Raw genomic sequence first — 19885 nt, 5'->3', positions numbered from 1 at the left:
AGTGACACCGCAGCTCCTGATTGGCCCCTCAGCCTCCCTCCTGCTGTGGTGAGAAAGCCTTTTTCCGCACGTGCTCATTACGGGTTTGGGGCGTCAACCACAGAGTCCTTATATAGACGTGACTTCCTGCGCTGCTTAAAACATCCCATTCATCAAGCAGACACGTTGACCACGATGCTATTGTTCACCACTGTGACTCACAATCACTCTTGTCCTGTTTTTATTCTTATTGTTAAACATCCCAAGTAGGAAAATTTCCTCTCGTTTTGATTGTCTGTGTCAGTCCACCACTTTGGTTCAGACTTAAATATCTCAGATGGATTGCTTTGACATTTTGTAAAGACATTCATTATCTCCAGGGGATGATCCCCACATATTTTAGTGATCTCTTGATTTTTCCTCTAGCACAAACAGCAGGTCAAAAATATCAATTAATCAGTGAAATATCTCCACAACAGAAATTGGTTCAACATATTGTACTAACATTCATGGTTCCCACATGATGTATTGCAGCGACTCCTGGCAAAAAATGCTCTACATTTTTGTTTCCCAAAGGATAAATCCTGCTGACTTTGGTATCCTGACTCTTCCTATAGCACCACAACACGCTTCACCTTTTTGTTTTTTATAGAAATATCCCAACAACTAGCGACAGATTGCTGTAAAATTTTCAGCACCACCAGCAGGTCAAATTTTTCACTTATCAAATTAACTATCTCAACATCTCTGACATGGATTGGCTAAAATTTTATGCTGACTTTCATGTTTCCCAGAGGATAAATCCTGCTGACAGTGGTGACCGCCATATATATATATATATATTTTTTTTTTGTCAAGCGCCACCAAGAAAACAACTTTTTTCTTTTTTTTTTAAATTACTTAGTAACTGTCTGAGAGATGTTTATGATCCTCAGAGGATAAACCCTACTGACTTTGGTGATCTCCTGACTTTTCCTCTACCACCACAATAAAATTCACATTTTTGTTTTTTAATTGAAATATCTATTACAACTACTGAATGCATTGCCATTGAATTCTCTAAAGACATTTATGGTTCTTAACACTGAACCTCTGACCTTTCATCTCGTGCCATCATCAGGTCCAAAACTGATCAAAAACTTGTGCAACTATTGATATTTAGCGGCACTCTTAATTTAGTGCTTATAAGCAAATATTAGCAATGGATTAGCATTTATTATTCTAAAATAAAAAGGTAAACATAGTGAGAAATGACACTTGCTAAACATGAACATGCTGGCATTGTCACTGACAGCAAGTCTGCATACTTATGTGACAATTCAGCTCAAAGCTAAAGCCTCACACAGCCAAAAGCATGTCTGCGGACTCTTTGTCCTGTCAACACAGAGGAGGTCACAGAGTTAATTCATGGGGCCCATCGCTCAGTATGAAGCAGACAGTAAGAACATGCCTCCTCTCTGCCCTCTCCTCCTCCTCGTCTTCATCATCCTCTCATGTCTGTTTACCCAAACATCCCTTCAGGCTGTCATTAGCACAAGATAAGCAACAGAAACACACACGCAGGGACATAAGTAACCATTCCACATAGATAAGGGAAAGAAAATCAGTTTTCCAAATATTTTATCTGAACACAAACACACATACGAAAGACGCAGACCCCTTTGTCCGATCCTCCCTTAAACTTCCCCAGTTATTCAATGATAAAGTCTCAAAAAATGCAGCGATTTTGAACCTGCTGACAGAGGTGTCTGCTCACTGCTGGTAAACACACCTCTGTGGCTAAGCTAAAGGCCATTCAGTATTTACATGTCTGTGGGAAACACCCTTCCAAATTACAATGTGTCATCTCTCACGCTCACACACTCAGGAAGCATAATCACTGCACGACTCCCCGAAAACACTCAAAAGAAACACTGCAGTCTGGAGCCGTTACTAAAAGTGCAGCACGTGTACTTTTGCTTGAAGACAATGAGCCGACAGTGCGGGTATAAAATTAGAAAGGTGCAGTCTCCTTGGAGGAAGACTCAAGCTACCTTCGTGTGGCAGAGAGACAATTTTAAGACCCTTCAAGTCCTTTTTTTCATGTTCAATTATTGGTGAGCAATACAAAAAAAGATGCGAGGAAACTTCCAAATGTCTAATTCCTGCATTGCATGTGAATGGCTATTTAATACAAAGATATATTTAATTGCACAGTGAACAAATAGAAATGATCACTGTGAACTGCAATGGGGTCTTTGTTTTGTGCTCACTTGAAAACTGATCACAAAACAAAGACCCCATAAAAAGTTTAGATATTTAATTAATAACAGAGTTGTATGTAAATATAAGTTCATTTTTTTCCCATTCATTTTTTAAGATTATTTTTTTTAATTTTAAGTTCTATTAAGCTGCTTTCAACTACATTGAAGTGAGGTATAAATCATGTATTAAATATTTTTATACATTTATTTAGCATATACGGTGAATGTTTTGTGACATTTCAACACATGGCAGTTAATGTGAGGTTATATTTAGACACAAAAACCCAAAATATAAAGATATAAAATATGGAATAAACATGTGGTTAAATGTGTAACTAAAGTGTTTATTCCATATTCTATTAATTTTATATTTTATTCTGCACTTTACTGCCTCTTCACTTCTGTTTAGATACCTGCATTTTGTGTCTCAGTATTTGTACTCAATGACAATAAGTTATATCTACTTAAAAAATCCGACCTAAAATAAACTCTTTGACTTATTAAACACTCTGAAAGAGAGCACTTCAATAACAGCAGTTTTTATTCCACTACTTTGACAAATCAACTTCCACAACCACGTTGCAAACAGTGAGCGGCCAAAAACTGAAACTTGAGAAAAAGCGGAAAAAGGTTCATTGACAAATTATTTTTTTCCCACCGCAATGCCCGAGGACGAGAAAGACACTTACAAGAGTGTTTCTTTTAAAATGGGATACCCGCATTTTAACATTTGCCGGATATTACAAAATGTTGTAGGAATAATCTTCATTAATTACTTTACACAAATATGAGGAGCCTTTGACATACTGTCGAACGAATATTAGGTAGTCCATTTTTTCCATTGGTGATATGTGGTAGAAATTCACGGTATTGCCATGCATTTACTAATACATGTAAGGCTTTTTAAACTTTTCTTGGCTTCTCTTCTCTGATCAGCCTGACTCCACCTCTCTGCAGCACACTGAGGCAACAGTGCCAGTGGGTAAATATGGCATTTTGGAATCAAATCCTTAAAAACCAAAGACGGTTTCCTCTCAAACTTCACACATATCACAGATAATAACAGTTGGAAAAGTTGTGCAGTCTCTGTAAACAGTCACGTGGGACAGTGCTTTACGGCAAGTGCATTAGTTAATCGTTTATGTGCTTTTTAAGTATATGGCGGCAACAAGGTGGAAGAAGGTTGGTTATAATTTCCCTGGTGGTCCAGTAAAGGCAGAGGGATGTTCTGCTCAACAGTCTCCTAAAACTGGCTGGGTAACGCAGCCTATTCCCTGTTTGTTCACAGTTTATTGGTCCACACGTGTCAAATTTATTTATTCATTTATTGTTTGTCTTGCCAGGGCAGCTCACCGCTGTGGCTACCGCGCCGTGACCATCCACAGGCCCAGCGCCACATTGGCTGCCAGCAGGGCGCTGCCCGCCAGCAGCAGGAAGAAACCAATCAGCTCGCGCTTTTGACGCTCTGTTACCACAGAAACCAGCGTGGCCTCCAGCAGGGCGTTCAGCATCCACTGACCGTCAAGAGCGAAGCACGGCACGGAGTTCACTACAGCTAACGCGCCAGAGAGGGACACCACGTATCTGAGCGATAGCAGAGTTAAGGACTTGACTATTGTTTTAAGATCATTCTTAACATGTAAACACAAAATCTCACCACAAGGTCTATTTAACAACATTTCTTGAGCTTTCAATCATGACCTTCATCAACTGATGGATTTTTACATTTTTTTATCATGAGCACTTTAAGGACTTCAAAAAAATCCTCTAACTTTACCGCCTCTGCTAAACAGTCAAGTTGCAGTTTACATCATCCTGTTAGACATTTGTTTTTTGTCATAAATGGAGTATGAAGTTTTGAGTTATGGCCTACACCATGTTTTTTTGAGGTCACAGTGACCTCTGACCATCTAAGTTTAATCACTTTAAGTGGACAAGTGAACATTTGTGCCAAATTTGAGAATGTTCCCTGGGGCATTCTTGAGGTATGACATACACAAGGTCATAGTGACCTCTGACCACCAAAATCTAATCATTTTTTTGCTGAGTCACAGTTTTTGTATCTTTGACGAAATTCCCTCAAAGCAACCTTGAGAACTCACATTCACGAGAAAGGAAGGACAGATGGACAATGCACAGCCAGACATATGGACGAACAGACAACTTGTTGTTGATGGTGTGGAGGCATAAAAACAGCAACAGTGCCAACTAATGATGCAGCAGAACTGCAATCAGACATGTCCACGGTTATGCAATAAAGGGTTAAACTTGTCCAACCATGCTCTGGGCTGCAGCCTCCAGACTAGTGAAAAGCATCAGGTTTCTGCTGAATGCAGAGCGAAATGATTTGAAGTTAAAAAGGGGATTTTTATTCTGAAATAACAGACATTAGAATATGCTCTGAGCCCAATCAGGACGGCAATGCTTTATCACGCTTTTGTAGAGATTAATGAATAAAATGTTCATCACTGAGACAGAACCAAGGACTTACATTATCCTGCTATCCTTTAAAAAAAAGTAACATCATTTATTTTAATTTTGTGTCAGAGACTTTTACAGAAGAGCAGCATTCACACTATTGGAAAGTTTAAAAATCCTCATAAATCCATTATCTCATTGTGACTTATCAGTTCTTTAAACATAAAAGGATACTTGCAGAAGGTCTCCAAAAAGACAGGCAGATCCAGGTGGAGGAAACCAAAGCGGGGGACAAAGTTGGTGAGACTCACTGGGAAAGACAAAATATGGGAGGTGTTACAGACATGCTGGAGGAATTTATACAAACACATCATTATACAAAGATTTGATCCACTCAACAGTTTTGTCTTAAAAAGCAGCAGACAAAGACAACAAGCCTCTCCCTGCACATTTACTGTCACATCTCTTAAAGACCGGAGAGGCAGCTCAACACTGTAAACACCAATTATGTGATTATTACAGAAACAAGCTCATGACTCCTTCACGGGTGGGACTTGTTCATCAAAAAAAAGTATCTTGTTGCAGCTTTCACAATGAAATTAAAAAGGAATTTGTTAAAATAGCATAAGGAATAAAGAAAACCATATGAAAGTTTATAGGAAATATCAAGGTACATACCTATACTTTTTGTGAATGGTTTTCTACATTTCAAGTATGAACATGGCAGCACAACATGCTGTAACCTACCAGCGTACTGAAGGTGCGGCGGATACCCCACAAACAGCATGTGAGCGCTGGGCGGGTGTGCGACACGGATGAAGCGAGTCTGGTTCTCCAGAGACGGAGTGACGCAAACGCTGGCGGCGTGGGAGTGTGCGGCGCAGTCGTCGTCCGTGCGACAAACTCGCGTCCCCGTCACCATCTTACGCACCGGCATGCAGGCGTACTGCGGCCGCAGGATCGCAGAGGGGATGCAAATATAAGAAGTACAAGAGAAGTCAGTGGGAGGAAAAAGACAGGAGGACGGTGGGTTTTTTGCTTTCTTGGATTTACTTCGCTGTGTGCCCTGAGGATGTGAGATATTTTGTTTTCTTTTTTATACATCTTTATTGAAGATAAACCCTTTTTGATATCACACTTCTTATATCCATTTAAAATGTGATGTTATGCAGACAGTATTTTAGAGGTGCAGTATAATTTGCAAAGCATAATTTAATTGAGAAGAAATATTTTTGTTTTGTTTGTGTTTTTTGTTCTTAGAATTACTTTTGTATTTTTATTGTAATTTTTAATATTTTTTTATTCTATTTTAATTTTAAGACAATGAAGTGTGTTTTTGTGCGCAGTCATACTGTTCTTTTCTTTTTTTGTGCATTACATTCACACAACATAGGAGTAAAATAGAGGTGTAACAGTATAAAACGTGTACGCCTCTGTACGTTTTTCATACGTCAAAGAAAACAACACCAAAACAGAGACAAAAGCAGAAAACAGTGGCTCACTGGCCATGATTCTTACTGTAACAAAAGTAAGGCACTCCAATACTGGCATATTGTCAATAACAAATTAAGAAAAAACACAAATATCAATATTGCTCCGTCACAAGATGCCGGCCAGCTCGCTACTGAACTGCAACTTGTGCTTGTTTTTACAGGATGGACTTCAGGCTCACTGTAGCAGGGCTCAAGCCTTTAAGAAAACTAGCTTTAATTAGATATCCGCTATAACTGAGTGCGGGTGCATGTACACAGCAATAAACACCCCATGACTTTAGTTATTACTTTGGCACAGTCTGATTCTGCAGCGTGAGGCTGCCTGAACTCTGTGGGGAAAAGGACTCGCCTTCCAGACTGTTTTGTCTTGTTCCACCAACTTAGACATTTAAATGATGCAGTTGAAATGTTAGCAGCCTTCCTGAGAGCTCTGCCCCGTAACGTGATGTTACCAGTATCTGAAGTGCCTCTGATACTGCCTTAAATGCTGCAAATCTATGCACCCATCCAAAACCACATAATCCATGAACAAAAACTTAAGTTTTAGTAATACAGGACTGATATTTCTTTGCACACCTGGATTGTATTTTAACATGTGCTTCCAGAGCTACTGAGCAATCCATGGATATACATGCATTTGCATAACATATGTATGATATATATGTAAGACATAAGAGTTGAGAACAGAGAAGTTTGTGTTGCAGTTCCAGTCTTGGTTAAGTGACCGTTACGCCCTTAGAATAAAAGGAACTAAAATAAACAAACGAAAAAATATAAATATCCCTGACCGTCTATAAAGGCTGAAAACCTGCGCACATGATGGAGCAGTCACAAAAAGTCCCAGCCTGTGTGTGTATGTGTGTATGTGTGTGTGTGTGTGTGTGTGTGTGTGTGTGTGTGTATGTGTGTGTGTGTGTGTCACCTCTCTCTCTCTGCTGTTCCTGCCCTGTGGTTTTATGTAAGAGAAACAGAGGTCTGTGAGGCTGTTGTTGCTGCAACAGTCCATCGTTCCATCCAAACGCTTGAAGGCTAAAAGAGAGAAGGAAAAAAAGATAAATGGATGAGAGAGTGAGGCTGATTAGATTTGTGTGTCAGGCTAAAAACTAAAGATGGATGTCACCGAGCTTTTTCTTTTTTTTAATCTTGGTCGTATATCTACTCACACGAGATGATTAGACAAAGACAGAGTATCACACACTTCATGACATAACAGATTATCATGCTGAGTCCTCATACGTCATCAGGATCTCTGTGTGCTCGCACAAACTGACTTAACTGTTTACATCAATATGCACATTTAAACAGTATACAGCATACAGCAACAATACATATATAATATAATAATCATAATGTTAGGCTAAATAAGTTTTTAATGCGTTACATTAACGTACACTGGACCGGATTTCTTTACATGCACACTGTCAGTTAACATATTTCTTTAGACTGTAGATACTTTGCACTGTAAAACCAACTTCTGCACATCTGTGCTTCTATGTCTTTATCTCTCATACTATTTAAATGTAATATTTTTTATTCTTCCTTTATGTTGAATATTTTGCACCAAAACACCAAGTCAAATTTGACCGGATTCTGATTCTGATGCATTGGCAGAAAACAACATGTTTCTGTCATTAGGAGCAGAAGACACTGTGCTGCTCAGGTCACAAGTCTTTAACGTCACCAAAATAACAGAGTTGAAAAAGCTGAAAATAGCCACAGAAAGGATATAAATGTAGCACTTGCTGTGGTGAAGTTTTATATGATGGAACGATGGAGGGAAGATGGGAAATGCCATCTTTGGGATAAAATCATGAGTTTAACCTCAACTGCATCCCGTGATTCTCAATCATTTGGTTCAACGTGGTCTTGAAACTCAGTCGAGCTTTTTCTCATCTTGATGTTGCGACAAAATCAAATATCTTTAATATTGCACATTTATTACCATATATTTTTAACATTAACATTTATTTTCACTACAGAATAATAATTTGCAATTTAAAATGTTAAAGAAAAGTGAAAAAAACTACCCAAATATTCTGAAGATATTTAATTGACTGTTGTATATGACAAAAAAAAAAGTAAATCCTCGCATTAGAGAAGCTGGAAGTGGTGAATATTTTTTAATGTTTGCTAGGAAAAAAAACCCTGGGAGTGATTAATGATCATAATAGTTGGATATTAATGTTCTCTCCAGCAACTAAGCAATTTATAAATGCAGCACTAGATTAATTAGTCAGCCTTTGCTACAGCAATTTCACTGAGGAGAAATTTTAAATAAATAAATAAATAAATAAATAATAATAATAATAATAATAATAATAATAATATATTAAAAACAGATCCAAAAAATAAGTGTTCAAAAATGACAATTATTTGGTAAAAAAAAAAAAAAAAAGTGAATTTTTAACAAACTCATCAATTTAATCCAATTTCTTAATTAGTTTATGAACTGAACATAATCAAACTTAATTTCATTTATTTTTTAAATTTTGATCCCATTAGCAAGTGTAGAAACTCCTCTGGGGTTCACACAAGTAAAACATTATGTCATAAAATAAAACAAATGAAAACAAACGAAAAAAATATTGTTACTTCTATGATCATTTTTTTATTTCATTATTTCTTTCAAAGGTCTCTTATTTAAACTTGTTTACAGCACGCTCACCTCGCCCGTGGGCCCAGCTGGGCTGCAGGCTGGCGGCGGGGACACAGTATCCAGTCTGTGGGGTGTGAGAGAGGTGAGACAGGCAGCTGCTCCAGTCCTCCACTCCCTTCACTGGACAGTCCTCCAGCCTCGTCACGATGTCCCCGACTGACAGGCCCCGGGGACCGTCAGCCGCAGAGCCCTGGTGGAGAGACACAGGCAAGAATATAAAAAATGCTTCAAAAGGCCAAAGATCACACAAGCACAGTTTGATGGTTTGATGTTTTGCAGTAGTCGGTGAAAATGAGTGGAGAACGGGATTGACAAAAACACGCCAAGTGCTGAAAAACTTAATTATTATGACGCAAGCACAACAGAACTGTAATTGCGTCAGTCTCAAATGATGCACTGTATTAAAAACTGCACACATAAATAAAATAAAGGGCAAAGGGACTACGGGCAGAAAACAGCAATTTTGCTAAAATCCGGTACAATGCATCTCCCTTTGTTTTATATAAGGTAAACGTTTCATTGTACACTGTCCCTTTCTGAATAAAATTACATTAAAATCCTGCTGCACTGACCTGGACGACCTCTGTGACCAGCGCCCCGCCGCCGGTGGAGTACATGGGAAACAGAAGGAGAGGCAACAGGAAGAGGAACGCTAACGCTGCCACACACAGAACAAAGTTGTGCCAAACTCCTAAAGAAAGAAAACACAAACATTTACACTTTTAAATATTCAGTAATTACTAGGGGTCGACCAATATTGTTTTTTCGGGCCCATACGGACACCGATTATTATTTGTTAATGAGACCAATAGCTGATAACAAATATGCATTTACTATAAAAATGAAAATATTTCTGTCAGTACAAACTTCAACACAAAACTTTGTTTAAATGGCTTCAGCCAATGTTTAATCAAAACTGAAACTTTCAGCAATTTCCAACTTTTTTTATAAAGTCAAGAAAAAATATAAATAAAAATGAAAAAATAAAAATATCTCCCTAAGGTTTTACAAAGTAAAACCTCTTCCTATGCTTTTTTTTTTTTTTTTACACTTTTTAATAAATGAATTTTATTGCCGATCATTAAAATAAAATGTAGATACAGATAACTGAGAAAATGCCAAATATCTGCCCTAATAATCGGCCAGGCCGATAATCTGTTGACCCCTGTCCATTTACACTTTTACTTTTAAATATTTAATTTGCTGCATTTTAGGAATAATAAAGTTACATAAAAAAGATTTAAACTTCTCAAATGTAATCTTGATGCGACAGTCTTGATACTGTATGTTGAAACAACCGTTTTGTATATTCTTGCATATTTTGTTGTGGGACTGTAGGATGTCGTGGCAAACCTGCAACCGCCGCTCACCAAAAATAACTTAACTATACCATCTTAATTATGCAAGAAAAACCGCAAGAGGAAATATCTCATTGCTCGAGGAGGTCCAGGCACAACGTTTATTTCCTGAAACATGCAAAGCCATCATTCAAACACGGTGACGGCAGAACCGAGCACCAGGCCACACACAAAAACTCTGGAAAGGAGATAATTAATAGCTGAAGATGTCTGGAGGAAATTTGTTTCTCTCGGGAAAAAAAAATCTCAGAATGTGTTATCAGATTTTAATTTCAGGCCTGAAGGGTGCATATTTATTGTCCATGTTGACTTTATACAGTAAACAAACTATTAAAGTTGCATCACCTTTCGCTACAGGAATAAATAACAAACATGTTATGAGAGAGAGCCCCCTGCGTACGGAGAGATCTCCGCTGTGGAGAGACAGAAAAATAAACACAGCATGCCGTTATGTCACCGCTCCCCTGATGGGAATTATGGCATCCTCCTCTCTCCCTCTCTGCTCCGTCATATGACTCGATTGGACGCCTCAGTTTGGTGCCTGCAGTCACCACCCGAGTTATTTTCTGGTCACATTAAACAGAGGAGAAGCCTGGAGGAATCTGTGTCTGGTTCAAGAAACAGATGGTTTTACAGAAGCTCGTCGCTGCCCTCTAAAGGCTCCAAACAGCACAGAGGAAGTAACGTTTAGTCATTAACCCTCTGAAATCTGAGCAATGGCCTGATTTCATTCTAACGCATGGAAAAAAAAGTCTATTAGCAACTTAAAGAGAAAAGATCCATACATTTGCAAACAAAATTGAAGAAGACAAGAAAATTACAAAAAATAGAAGAAAAAAACCCAAAGAAAAAGTAAAAAACAAATAAAAAAGAAAATGAGAAAAAAGGAAATGACCCTAAAAAAATAACCTAAAAATAGCAATTTGTTAATAATAAATTTAAATATATAATTATAAATATTTTTGGGGACTTTTTTGCCTCGCTTTTTAAAGAATAATTTTCCAAATGGAATAAGTTCTTGCAATTTTATGAACAGTTCTTGCCAAGTTGGTCATTGCCCTTTTTCCTATGTTTTTGAAAGAAAGCAAACCAATTTGCTCTCATTACGATGGTTTAAGGAGTCATTAAGGTGTCTGAAGCACAAGAAAACTGGTCCAGGTTTCAAAGGGTTAACGCGTCATGCTCTTGCACACTTGGACAGCTGTCTCTGCAGGAAGTTTAGTGACTCAAAGGACTTTGATAAGATTTTATTTGACACTGTACTACTGATAATAACAAGTCTGCTTATTGGATCAATTCTTTATCAATTCCTGGGTGATTTTCTGTGAGGAGAAACAGGGATCCACTCAGGTTTTCAGCATCTACACAACCGTTTTAATATCTAATCATCTGAAACGGACGAAATTAGAGACTATTTGTACATCATTTGTTTTCAGTTAGGTGTCCTTAGTCACAAAAAAAAACTGCTAGGCCTGCCTGCGTGACACTACTGCGATAATAGCAGGTGGGATAATTTGCCCTCTGTAACGCATGTGTTGTTGGGTTGGGAATTAGGATGTTCCTAACATCTAATTTCCCTGACATTGACATGCAAGTTTAAACTTAGAATAATGGGAATAAATCGGTCTAAATCTCCTGTAATCAAAGACTGGCCTAACAGCATAATTCATAATGAACAAAAAGTACTTAATAAACTGTCCAAAGTAAGAAGTTCATGTTTCACAGTGGGCATCTTTTGCCTTTTGATTTGATTTCTCGTAGCGTTTTGGTCCTTGTCGGGTTCATTTTAATACATTTTCACCAAATCTCAATAAATAAATGCAAAATTTGCATCTTTATGTTTAATTTGAAGTTTTTTACCTTTGCTGGAATCTGTGAGGAAAAAGACAGAACTGTAACTTTCCTCTAACTGATCGCTTAATTGTTGAGTTTATACCACATTATTTTCCCAATCAGCATTTTCCTGCTGCTTCAAATTTTCATGACTGCTTTTTGATCTCATCAAAACTGGCAACTTTTTTTTTTGACCAGGACGCATTAACAGTAATCAGCCTCTAAGTGGCTCCTACGGAGGCCTGCAGGAGACATCAGTCACATTCATGCGTGAATAACCACCAGCTCCGCCAATCAATTCATTAAAATCTAATTTCCTTAATTGCAGAGTGAAATGATTTGATGTGCATCAGCTGTCTGGTGTTCAGGAATAGATGACCTCGGAGCGACCTTCACAGGCAAAACAGAAAATGAGTATTTAACAAAATGCTCGTAATAATTGTGATTAATAGATGTGATCACATTAGCTGGAAAAATAATCATGTCGGCCATACGGAGTGTTTAAAACACCTCGAGAGGAAAAGTCTTACCGGCGCAGAAGATGCGGAGCTGCTGAGTGGGTGAGATGATGTTGAGGTGTGTGGTGAAGAGGTCCACAAACGCTCCGGGATACACCACGAACACAAACATGCCAAAGCCGTTCACTCTCACCTGCTCCCTAAAAAAAAAAAAAAACATGTTAGGAAGAGTTGCAAAAGAGACAGAAACTACATTAAAGTCCCTGAAAACGTTTTAGTATAAGTGATGGGATGCTACATGAATTCAACATTTTCTGCCAAAGTTAGAGTAGTTTCTTTTAGCAAGGCTGCACAATTATGACCAAAATTATGATCAAAATTATTTTCGATTAATACTGAGGTCACGATTATGTGTAACAATTATTCATTGATTTTAGGGACAAAATATTTTCACATTTAAAAGAACAGAGTACTGCTTACACTTCCATGTGGTGCTACATTTCTGTCGATGAACAACACTTTTTATCAAAATAATATCAGTCTTTATTCACAGTGCGTATGCTCGAAACAAAACAAATAAAACTGAACAAAAACGTTTTACTCTCATCAAAAAAGCAGTTTTTACTTTCACTATATATCACCATTTATATATTTATATATATATATATATATATATATATATATATATATATATATATATATATTACATTAAATTGTAAATCATGGACCCATATCACAGACAGCCACTGGATGCGTTTCTCTCTGCTGGTTGCCATGGTAACAGATTGTGTTTTGGAAATGTGTGTGTCTGCGTGTTTTACCTCAATGCTGCCACGGCGTGGCCCAGCTCATGTATGACTCCGCTGAGCAGCAGGGCGCTGAAGAAGTAGGCCAGCTGACTGGTGGGCAGATTGACGCCAGGGACCTGAAGACACGCCCGAAACCAAAAAAAGAAAGAAAACCACTGTGACTGATAGAGAAACACAATATGAACACAAACAGTCATCTGCAGGGTGACAAACAAACTGGATTTATTGATTTTTTTTGCCTCTCATGATATATCTGGACTGCACTTTTAGCCACTATTTAAATCTTCCTCCTCACTCTTTTTTCCTTTCCCTCTTCGTATTAATTGTTTAGTGTTTTGCTGAGCTGTGGTTTTCTGTGTGGTCTGCATTTTCCTCCTTCGCTGGCTGTGTGCTGCACTTTTCGCTGCTCCCGCCGGAATACGCCGTTATAAATGGCCGACTAATAGCCTCCCATGAATCACCTCCAGTGCTCTTCTGGGGATAGTGCTCACATTAATGCACGGCGATGTGACACCTCAATGAATTTAAAAGCGAACAGGAGCAAAATGCTAAATAAGAGCCCTTCACATAATTGGGGGCATTTTCCGCCACCTCATTTGAATATCACAGGCTTTGTGTGAACTTTCAAGGACGTTTAAGCTCTGAGCTCCAGTTAGTCTCTGACCCCGTGCTCGTGAAAGAGATTCACAACGCAACCAGTGGATGTGTGCACGTACCACCACCTGCAGGGCCTGCTGACCTCCAATCCGCGGGTTGTCTGTGGTCATCTGTGCGAGCGTCTGCTGCAGCGTCTTTACCAGCAGCACCACTGAGCCCAGCATGGCAACTACACCGAACACCAGACCACTGTTGAACCTGCATGAGATAAGATTTATAAAAACAGAGCAATTTTTAAAATTTGGCCAGACTTTATAAATGTGATCGATTTATCTGAAAACTAAATAAAAGCTTGTAGAAAAACTAGACAGCACAAAACATCAGTTTAAAGGATATTTCAAAAATTTGGAAGATTTCCCCACTTCTTCCATTAAGTGATGAAAAAAGATGCACAAAAATCATCACTGCAGCACTTAAGCAAACATTATGTTGAGTGATAGTGAGAGGCAGACATAAGCAAAGTGCCAAAAGTGAGAAAATAAAAGCTTTTAGCCGCCCTGAGTGATACTTTCACAGATATTGACAGTGTTATGTCCTTTATCTTCAGCTGGTACCAATCAAATAATGCAAATACAGTAACATTAGTACAGTAATAGTAACATTTTACTTCAGTTCATGAAGTCATATTCTTTATGAATTATCATTAATTCTGCCGGTCCTTAAAAAAAAGTTAAATTATAGGTCATTCACTTTTGGTTGTGCTTGTATCCGTCTCTTCACAGCTAATCTTAAATACTACTGGACCAATCAACCTCATATTTTGTGTGCACATTAACCCTTTTAACACCTGAGCAAATTGGGTTAAAAAACAGACACCTTAAAAAACAGCCATTAACCCAACAAATTAACAAAAATTTGCAAGGAATTAGTAAAAAGTTAGAAGATAATTATCTGAAAATTAGCGGATAAAATAAGAAAAGAAAAATTATTAAAATAAATAAATAAATGAATAACTAAAACAAATAAATGTCTTGAAAAGGGTTAAAGCTATCATAACTACAATCAAAATTAAATAACATTAACAATATTTTTCTTTTTTCTTTTTGTCCTTTTTCAGAATTTTTTAAAACTAATTTTCAGTTCATTTTCATCCACTAAAGTTAGGCACAATGTGAAAATAAAAAATGTCCTGATTTGTTAACTTCACCAACATGTTGACTGTAAGGAAGCCTGGAGGGACAATTCCACTGGGAACAGCAGTGCTATGTTTACTGTTCAGAGTGGCTGTGTTGCACTTTTCTAGTTTTGTGTCTTTTATTCCTACATTCTGTTTGTTTTAGTGTATTCTTATTTTATTCATTTAAGTATTTAATAATCATAGTCAAAATGTGCAGATTAAAATATGAATAGTCAATAAGTTTTAGTCGGCCAACTGCTAACTCTTCCCAGAAAAAGACAGTGTTTGCCTTTAAGAGCATGAACATAGAAGCCTGAACAAGAAATTCAGCAATAACATTCAGATTAATTTTATTATAAAAATATCAGTCCTCACCACAGGAATTGGGCTCGGGGGTTGATGCGTGCGCAGTACGCAAACAGCCGGTTGAACATGGTGGTTTGCCATCTCACGTGGAAAGGTGACAACATCAGCCCTCGACTCGCCAACCATGACTCGTATCTGATCCGATGCGTCGATGACGACTGCGGGAGTCGATGGAAAAGTGGGAAAAGTTAGCAAAGATTGAAAAATCCAAATCAATGCGTTACTGGTGTCAAGTGTGAGATAAGAATCCAAATGACGGTGGATTTTTGACACCAATACCAATGTTGATATCTGTGAATTTAAAATATATTTAATGATATTCTGGCCAATAATCAGTTTTGACAATTATAATATTTACATTTGGTTGTCTGGTCATTTATGAAGAATTGATTTTATAATCATGACAAAAGTCTTTATGGAAAACGGAACAATATTGATTAAAAAACAGACTTTAGTTCCATGACAGCAATATACATACAGAGGAAAAAATAAAAAAAATAACTGAACCAACAAAACACATTCTAAAAAAACTCACAAGAGTTTTAGCTGTTTAATCACATTTAACTGAAGTGGGCCTTTGACTTTTTGAATATAAAACGTCATGATTTCATCATTCCTATTAGACATTTGTGTGAAAAATGTGTCATGATTACGTATGAATTCTTAAGTCATGTCCAAAAACATGTTTTGTGGCCTTTAATCTTTAAAATTTAATCAGTACATCTTTGTGCCAAATTTTAAATTTTGTTTCTTAAATTTGCTAAGGTAGCTCTTTTGCGATTCCAGTTTCCTGGTTACTGTGCTCCATTTTCCATCAGTTTGCATAAGCTTTGTTTACACTATGGTCATGTTTATTTGATTATTTAAATCTATTGAATATGGTGTCAAATGCTGCTTCAAGTCAAGACTTTAACCCTTTGAAACCTGGATCGACATCACTTTTCTTGTGCTGCGTCCAGAAACCTTCACAGGTATTTAAAACTTTTGAATTCTGAGCAAATTGGTTTACTTTTTTTTGTTTGGATGTTTTTCACTCATTTTATTTTTATTTTTGTTTCTTTTTTGCAACTTTTCAAGTAATTTTCTTTTACTTTATATATTCATTTATTTATCTGGATAGTTTATTTTGAAGTTGCTCATTAAGTTTATAAAAGGTATATAGCCAAGTTGCTCAGGACTCAAAGAGTTTAAGGCAAAACAAGTCAAAAACATGCAGTTGCATTGTGTTAACTGCATAGCTGTACACAAGAAGATGCAAAATAAAGCTATTGTTAATAAAAAAGGTTATGATAATTGCAGGAAATAGTTGAAAAAAGAGAAAAAAAAGCCTTAAATCAAAATACAACCTGTCGTGAGGCTGCTAGCGTCCACCGTGACCGCTGCTAGCTAATGAAACAAACTTATAACCGCTTCTAACTTATTTGGCATTTTATTAAACACCAAAAACGTGAAGATATATTCACCTTGAGGAGTGTGTCGGCGAGATAAACCGCACACCAGCCTGCCATCACACACACCAGCAGCGGCACGGGGATCATGGTGCATCAGATCAGAGGACACAATCACACCGCGCTGCCTCCATCGCTCCGGCCGCCCGCCACACGACACGCAGCTACCCGCGGTTACACATGCTCAGCACGACATGAAACACGCCACATTTTAGGTTAAATATGGAGGAAACACGGGTTTGTTTTCAGAGATGCTCTGAGTGTAAAGAACCGTCAGCAGCACCGGGAGACCAACTTCCGGGTGGCACTTCTTCTTCGTCTTCTTTATGTCAGACCAACCGAGCGGAGCGCTACCGCCACCGAGTGGTGAGCCAGAGAACTTACCGTCCGAAAAATAAATAAATAAGTAAATAAAATAACATAAAATTTGCTTTACAAAAAAGAAATGACACACTAAGCGCTTCACATGAAAATACATAGAAGACATAAAGACATAATACAACAACTATTTCTGCTACTATTTCTACAGCTCCTACTACTAATGATAATAATATGATAATGATTATAATAAATAATCTTGGAAATTCAGTTTTTTTCTCAGAATTTTGCCCCTGTAATTTAATAAAAAATAATGATGATAATAACAACTATTATTATTATTATTATTATTGTTGTTGTTGTTGTTGTTGTTGTTGTTGTTTTTAACATTATTATTATTATAAAACAGGGGCAAAATTCTGAAAAAAAACCCTCCAAGATTAATGTCACAAATCTCCAAGAAAAAAGGTGGTGGTAGTCTCAGAGTTTATAACGTTGCAAATTTGTGAGAAAAAAATGTCAGAAAACATGTTTGTTTGTTTTTTTTGTTCATTTGTTTTGTTTTCATCAATTTACTTTAGATCAACCTCATTACATGCCGTCTGTCATGTACTATGCCTGCAGAGACGAACTTATCAAATTATACTTTGCAAAAAGATTTAGCACTGAGGAAATAGCTACTCCTGATTTTAACTCAGAATCACCAAAATATCATCAGCATCCAGACTTTGAAGAGACGTTGTTGTGAAGTGGGCCAATTTAGAAGGAAACGACATACTAATTTGGATTAAATGATTTTGTTAAACCAAAATCTGTGACCCATCAGAATCTGTGACTGCAGAGGGTGCTACACTCACACACACACACACCCACACACACGCACACACACGCACACACACTGATCCTGAAAGCAGCACCAGCCCTTAAAATGGAGCCCAGAATAATTGATCTGGGTTTGCAGAGCTGCAGCAATGAAAAAAGAAAAAAAATGAAAGCGTGGGTCTGGATATTGGATTTCATCCTGCCCAAAAGGCCAGGAGGGTAAAAGGACACCAATAAATGTCGATGGTCTGACTCAGATGCAACAAGGAAACAAGCTCCCAGTCTGACTCATTAAGCCATAAATGTGAGCGAGGGAACATAAAACTGCTCGTGGATATAGACTCGTGTGTTGATTTCACATTGATATTGGCACAATTCGGTGTCACACTGAGCCTCCAGCTTGTCAGAACTCCTGTCTTATTCAGAGTCACTTTTTTGGAGGGATTTCTGTGAGGTTAAAGGTTAATTCTGCACACTGGTAATTGTGCTCCTGACATCATTTATGCTACAAAAGTTTACTGATTATCAGCTATAGTCAGACAAATTCTCATAACAGCGAAATATTTGCGTCTTTTCTCCGAGAAGCTCGAGCAGACGAACAGGACAGATGCCCTCATGCACACGTGGCTCCAACTTCCCATTTCCTGCCAACTGAGCAGCTGCCTGCGGACGAGAGGGACAAACTGTCGGACGGCGAGAACTTTTATTTGCTCTCAGATGAAAACAATCACACACCAGAGGGAGGAATCATCATTCAGAGGACTCTGTTCATTATTTTAGCCTTAACTGCCTCATCTTTTATTACCTAATTTACATTCTAATTTCAATTCTAGCCCCAAATCTACGGCTCATCCATCCCATGAGCTGTGCCAAACTTAAACTGAACTCTGCAAAAAAAAAAGCTAATTGAAGAAAATCATCTATAATTTCAGTTTATAGCTGCAAAAACTCTCCCATGTATCAGACATAAGAAATACATGTAACATTTAGTGTATGATTTGGTGAATGAAATGATATGTGTTTTACATGAAAAAGCTCCATGAGTCTAAAATTAAAAAAAAAAAAAAAGAAAAAGAAAAGGAGAAACAGAACAGTCAAATACAATGACTCTGTTTACACTGTACCTGTTACTGTGTGAGTGGGTATAAAATGTAAAATAAATAAATAAAAATTAAAGAAAAAGTAAGTAAAAGTAACTCAAAAATAACAATAAATTAGTCTCTCAATACTTTCCAACATTTCCTTCCCTCTCTTCATACTCCCTGTACTCTAATATATAATAATATACTAATAATAATATACTAATAATAATATACTAATATTTCTACCGATACTGATATATTTCTACTGTAAATCTTCAAAATATTTTTTTCATGTGCTTTAACATCCTGCAGAGCTGCTTCACTGCAATTTAAATTTCAGCTCATACATTCATAAGTAATCATTTTCTAAATTAAGTTTTTGCCGTTTATTGCAAGCCATCAACTAGCAAGAATCAATAGCTGCATGTTGTCAAATACAATAAACTCATTCAGTGGTGATGGTGTTTATCTAGGTGAGGGTTGTCCTTGCCAACAGGTGAGACCTGTGTGTGTGTGTGTGTTTGTTGTATTTGCATAGCCTGAAATATATAACAAGCCTACAGTTGAGTCTGGTCATTTTACCTCCTGGGCAGACAACAGATCAGTTTCATGAGGTCACTGTGGTCTGATGGCATGAAGGTGGACGGCTGCATTTGAGAAAACGTTGAGGAAAATTCTGACAGACAGGTAAGTCAAAATGCACTTCAAAATACTTCAAATAGAAGAGAAAACACGTCCAAAGACAGAAACGCACACACACACACAGGCTGAAAACTCATTCTACTTCTCTCATGATGGGTCGGATTCCTCTCAGGGAGGAGTTTTGTG

At 37.5% G+C, this 19885-nt stretch overlaps 1 protein-coding gene across 1 annotated transcript; it reads right to left on the bottom strand.

The window, feature by feature from the left end:
* Nucleotides 1-2745: 2745 nt before the first annotated feature.
* On the bottom strand, nucleotides 2746-17161 carry mbtps2 (membrane-bound transcription factor peptidase, site 2). Its single transcript, XM_042510812.2, has 11 exons — nucleotides 16851-17161; nucleotides 15397-15545; nucleotides 13964-14102; nucleotides 13260-13363; nucleotides 12511-12638; nucleotides 9362-9480; nucleotides 8799-8979; nucleotides 7056-7162; nucleotides 5388-5586; nucleotides 4875-4950; nucleotides 2746-3806 (listed from the first exon to the last, which is right to left on the bottom strand). Exons 1-11 carry the CDS (start codon nucleotides 16923-16925, stop codon nucleotides 3584-3586), a joined length of 1500 nt encoding a protein of 499 aa, XP_042366746.1. The 5' UTR covers nucleotides 16926-17161; the 3' UTR covers nucleotides 2746-3583.
* Between the last annotated feature and the right edge of the window lie 2724 nt (nucleotides 17162-19885).

Source organism: Plectropomus leopardus, chromosome 21, assembly GCF_026936395.1.
Source record: "Plectropomus leopardus strain MGB_pleo_1.0 chromosome 21, ASM2693639v1, whole genome shotgun sequence".
In the NCBI taxonomy this organism is placed as follows: domain Eukaryota; kingdom Metazoa; phylum Chordata; class Actinopteri; order Perciformes; family Serranidae; genus Plectropomus; species Plectropomus leopardus.
This window is presented reverse-complemented; position numbering and strand designations above follow the sequence as displayed.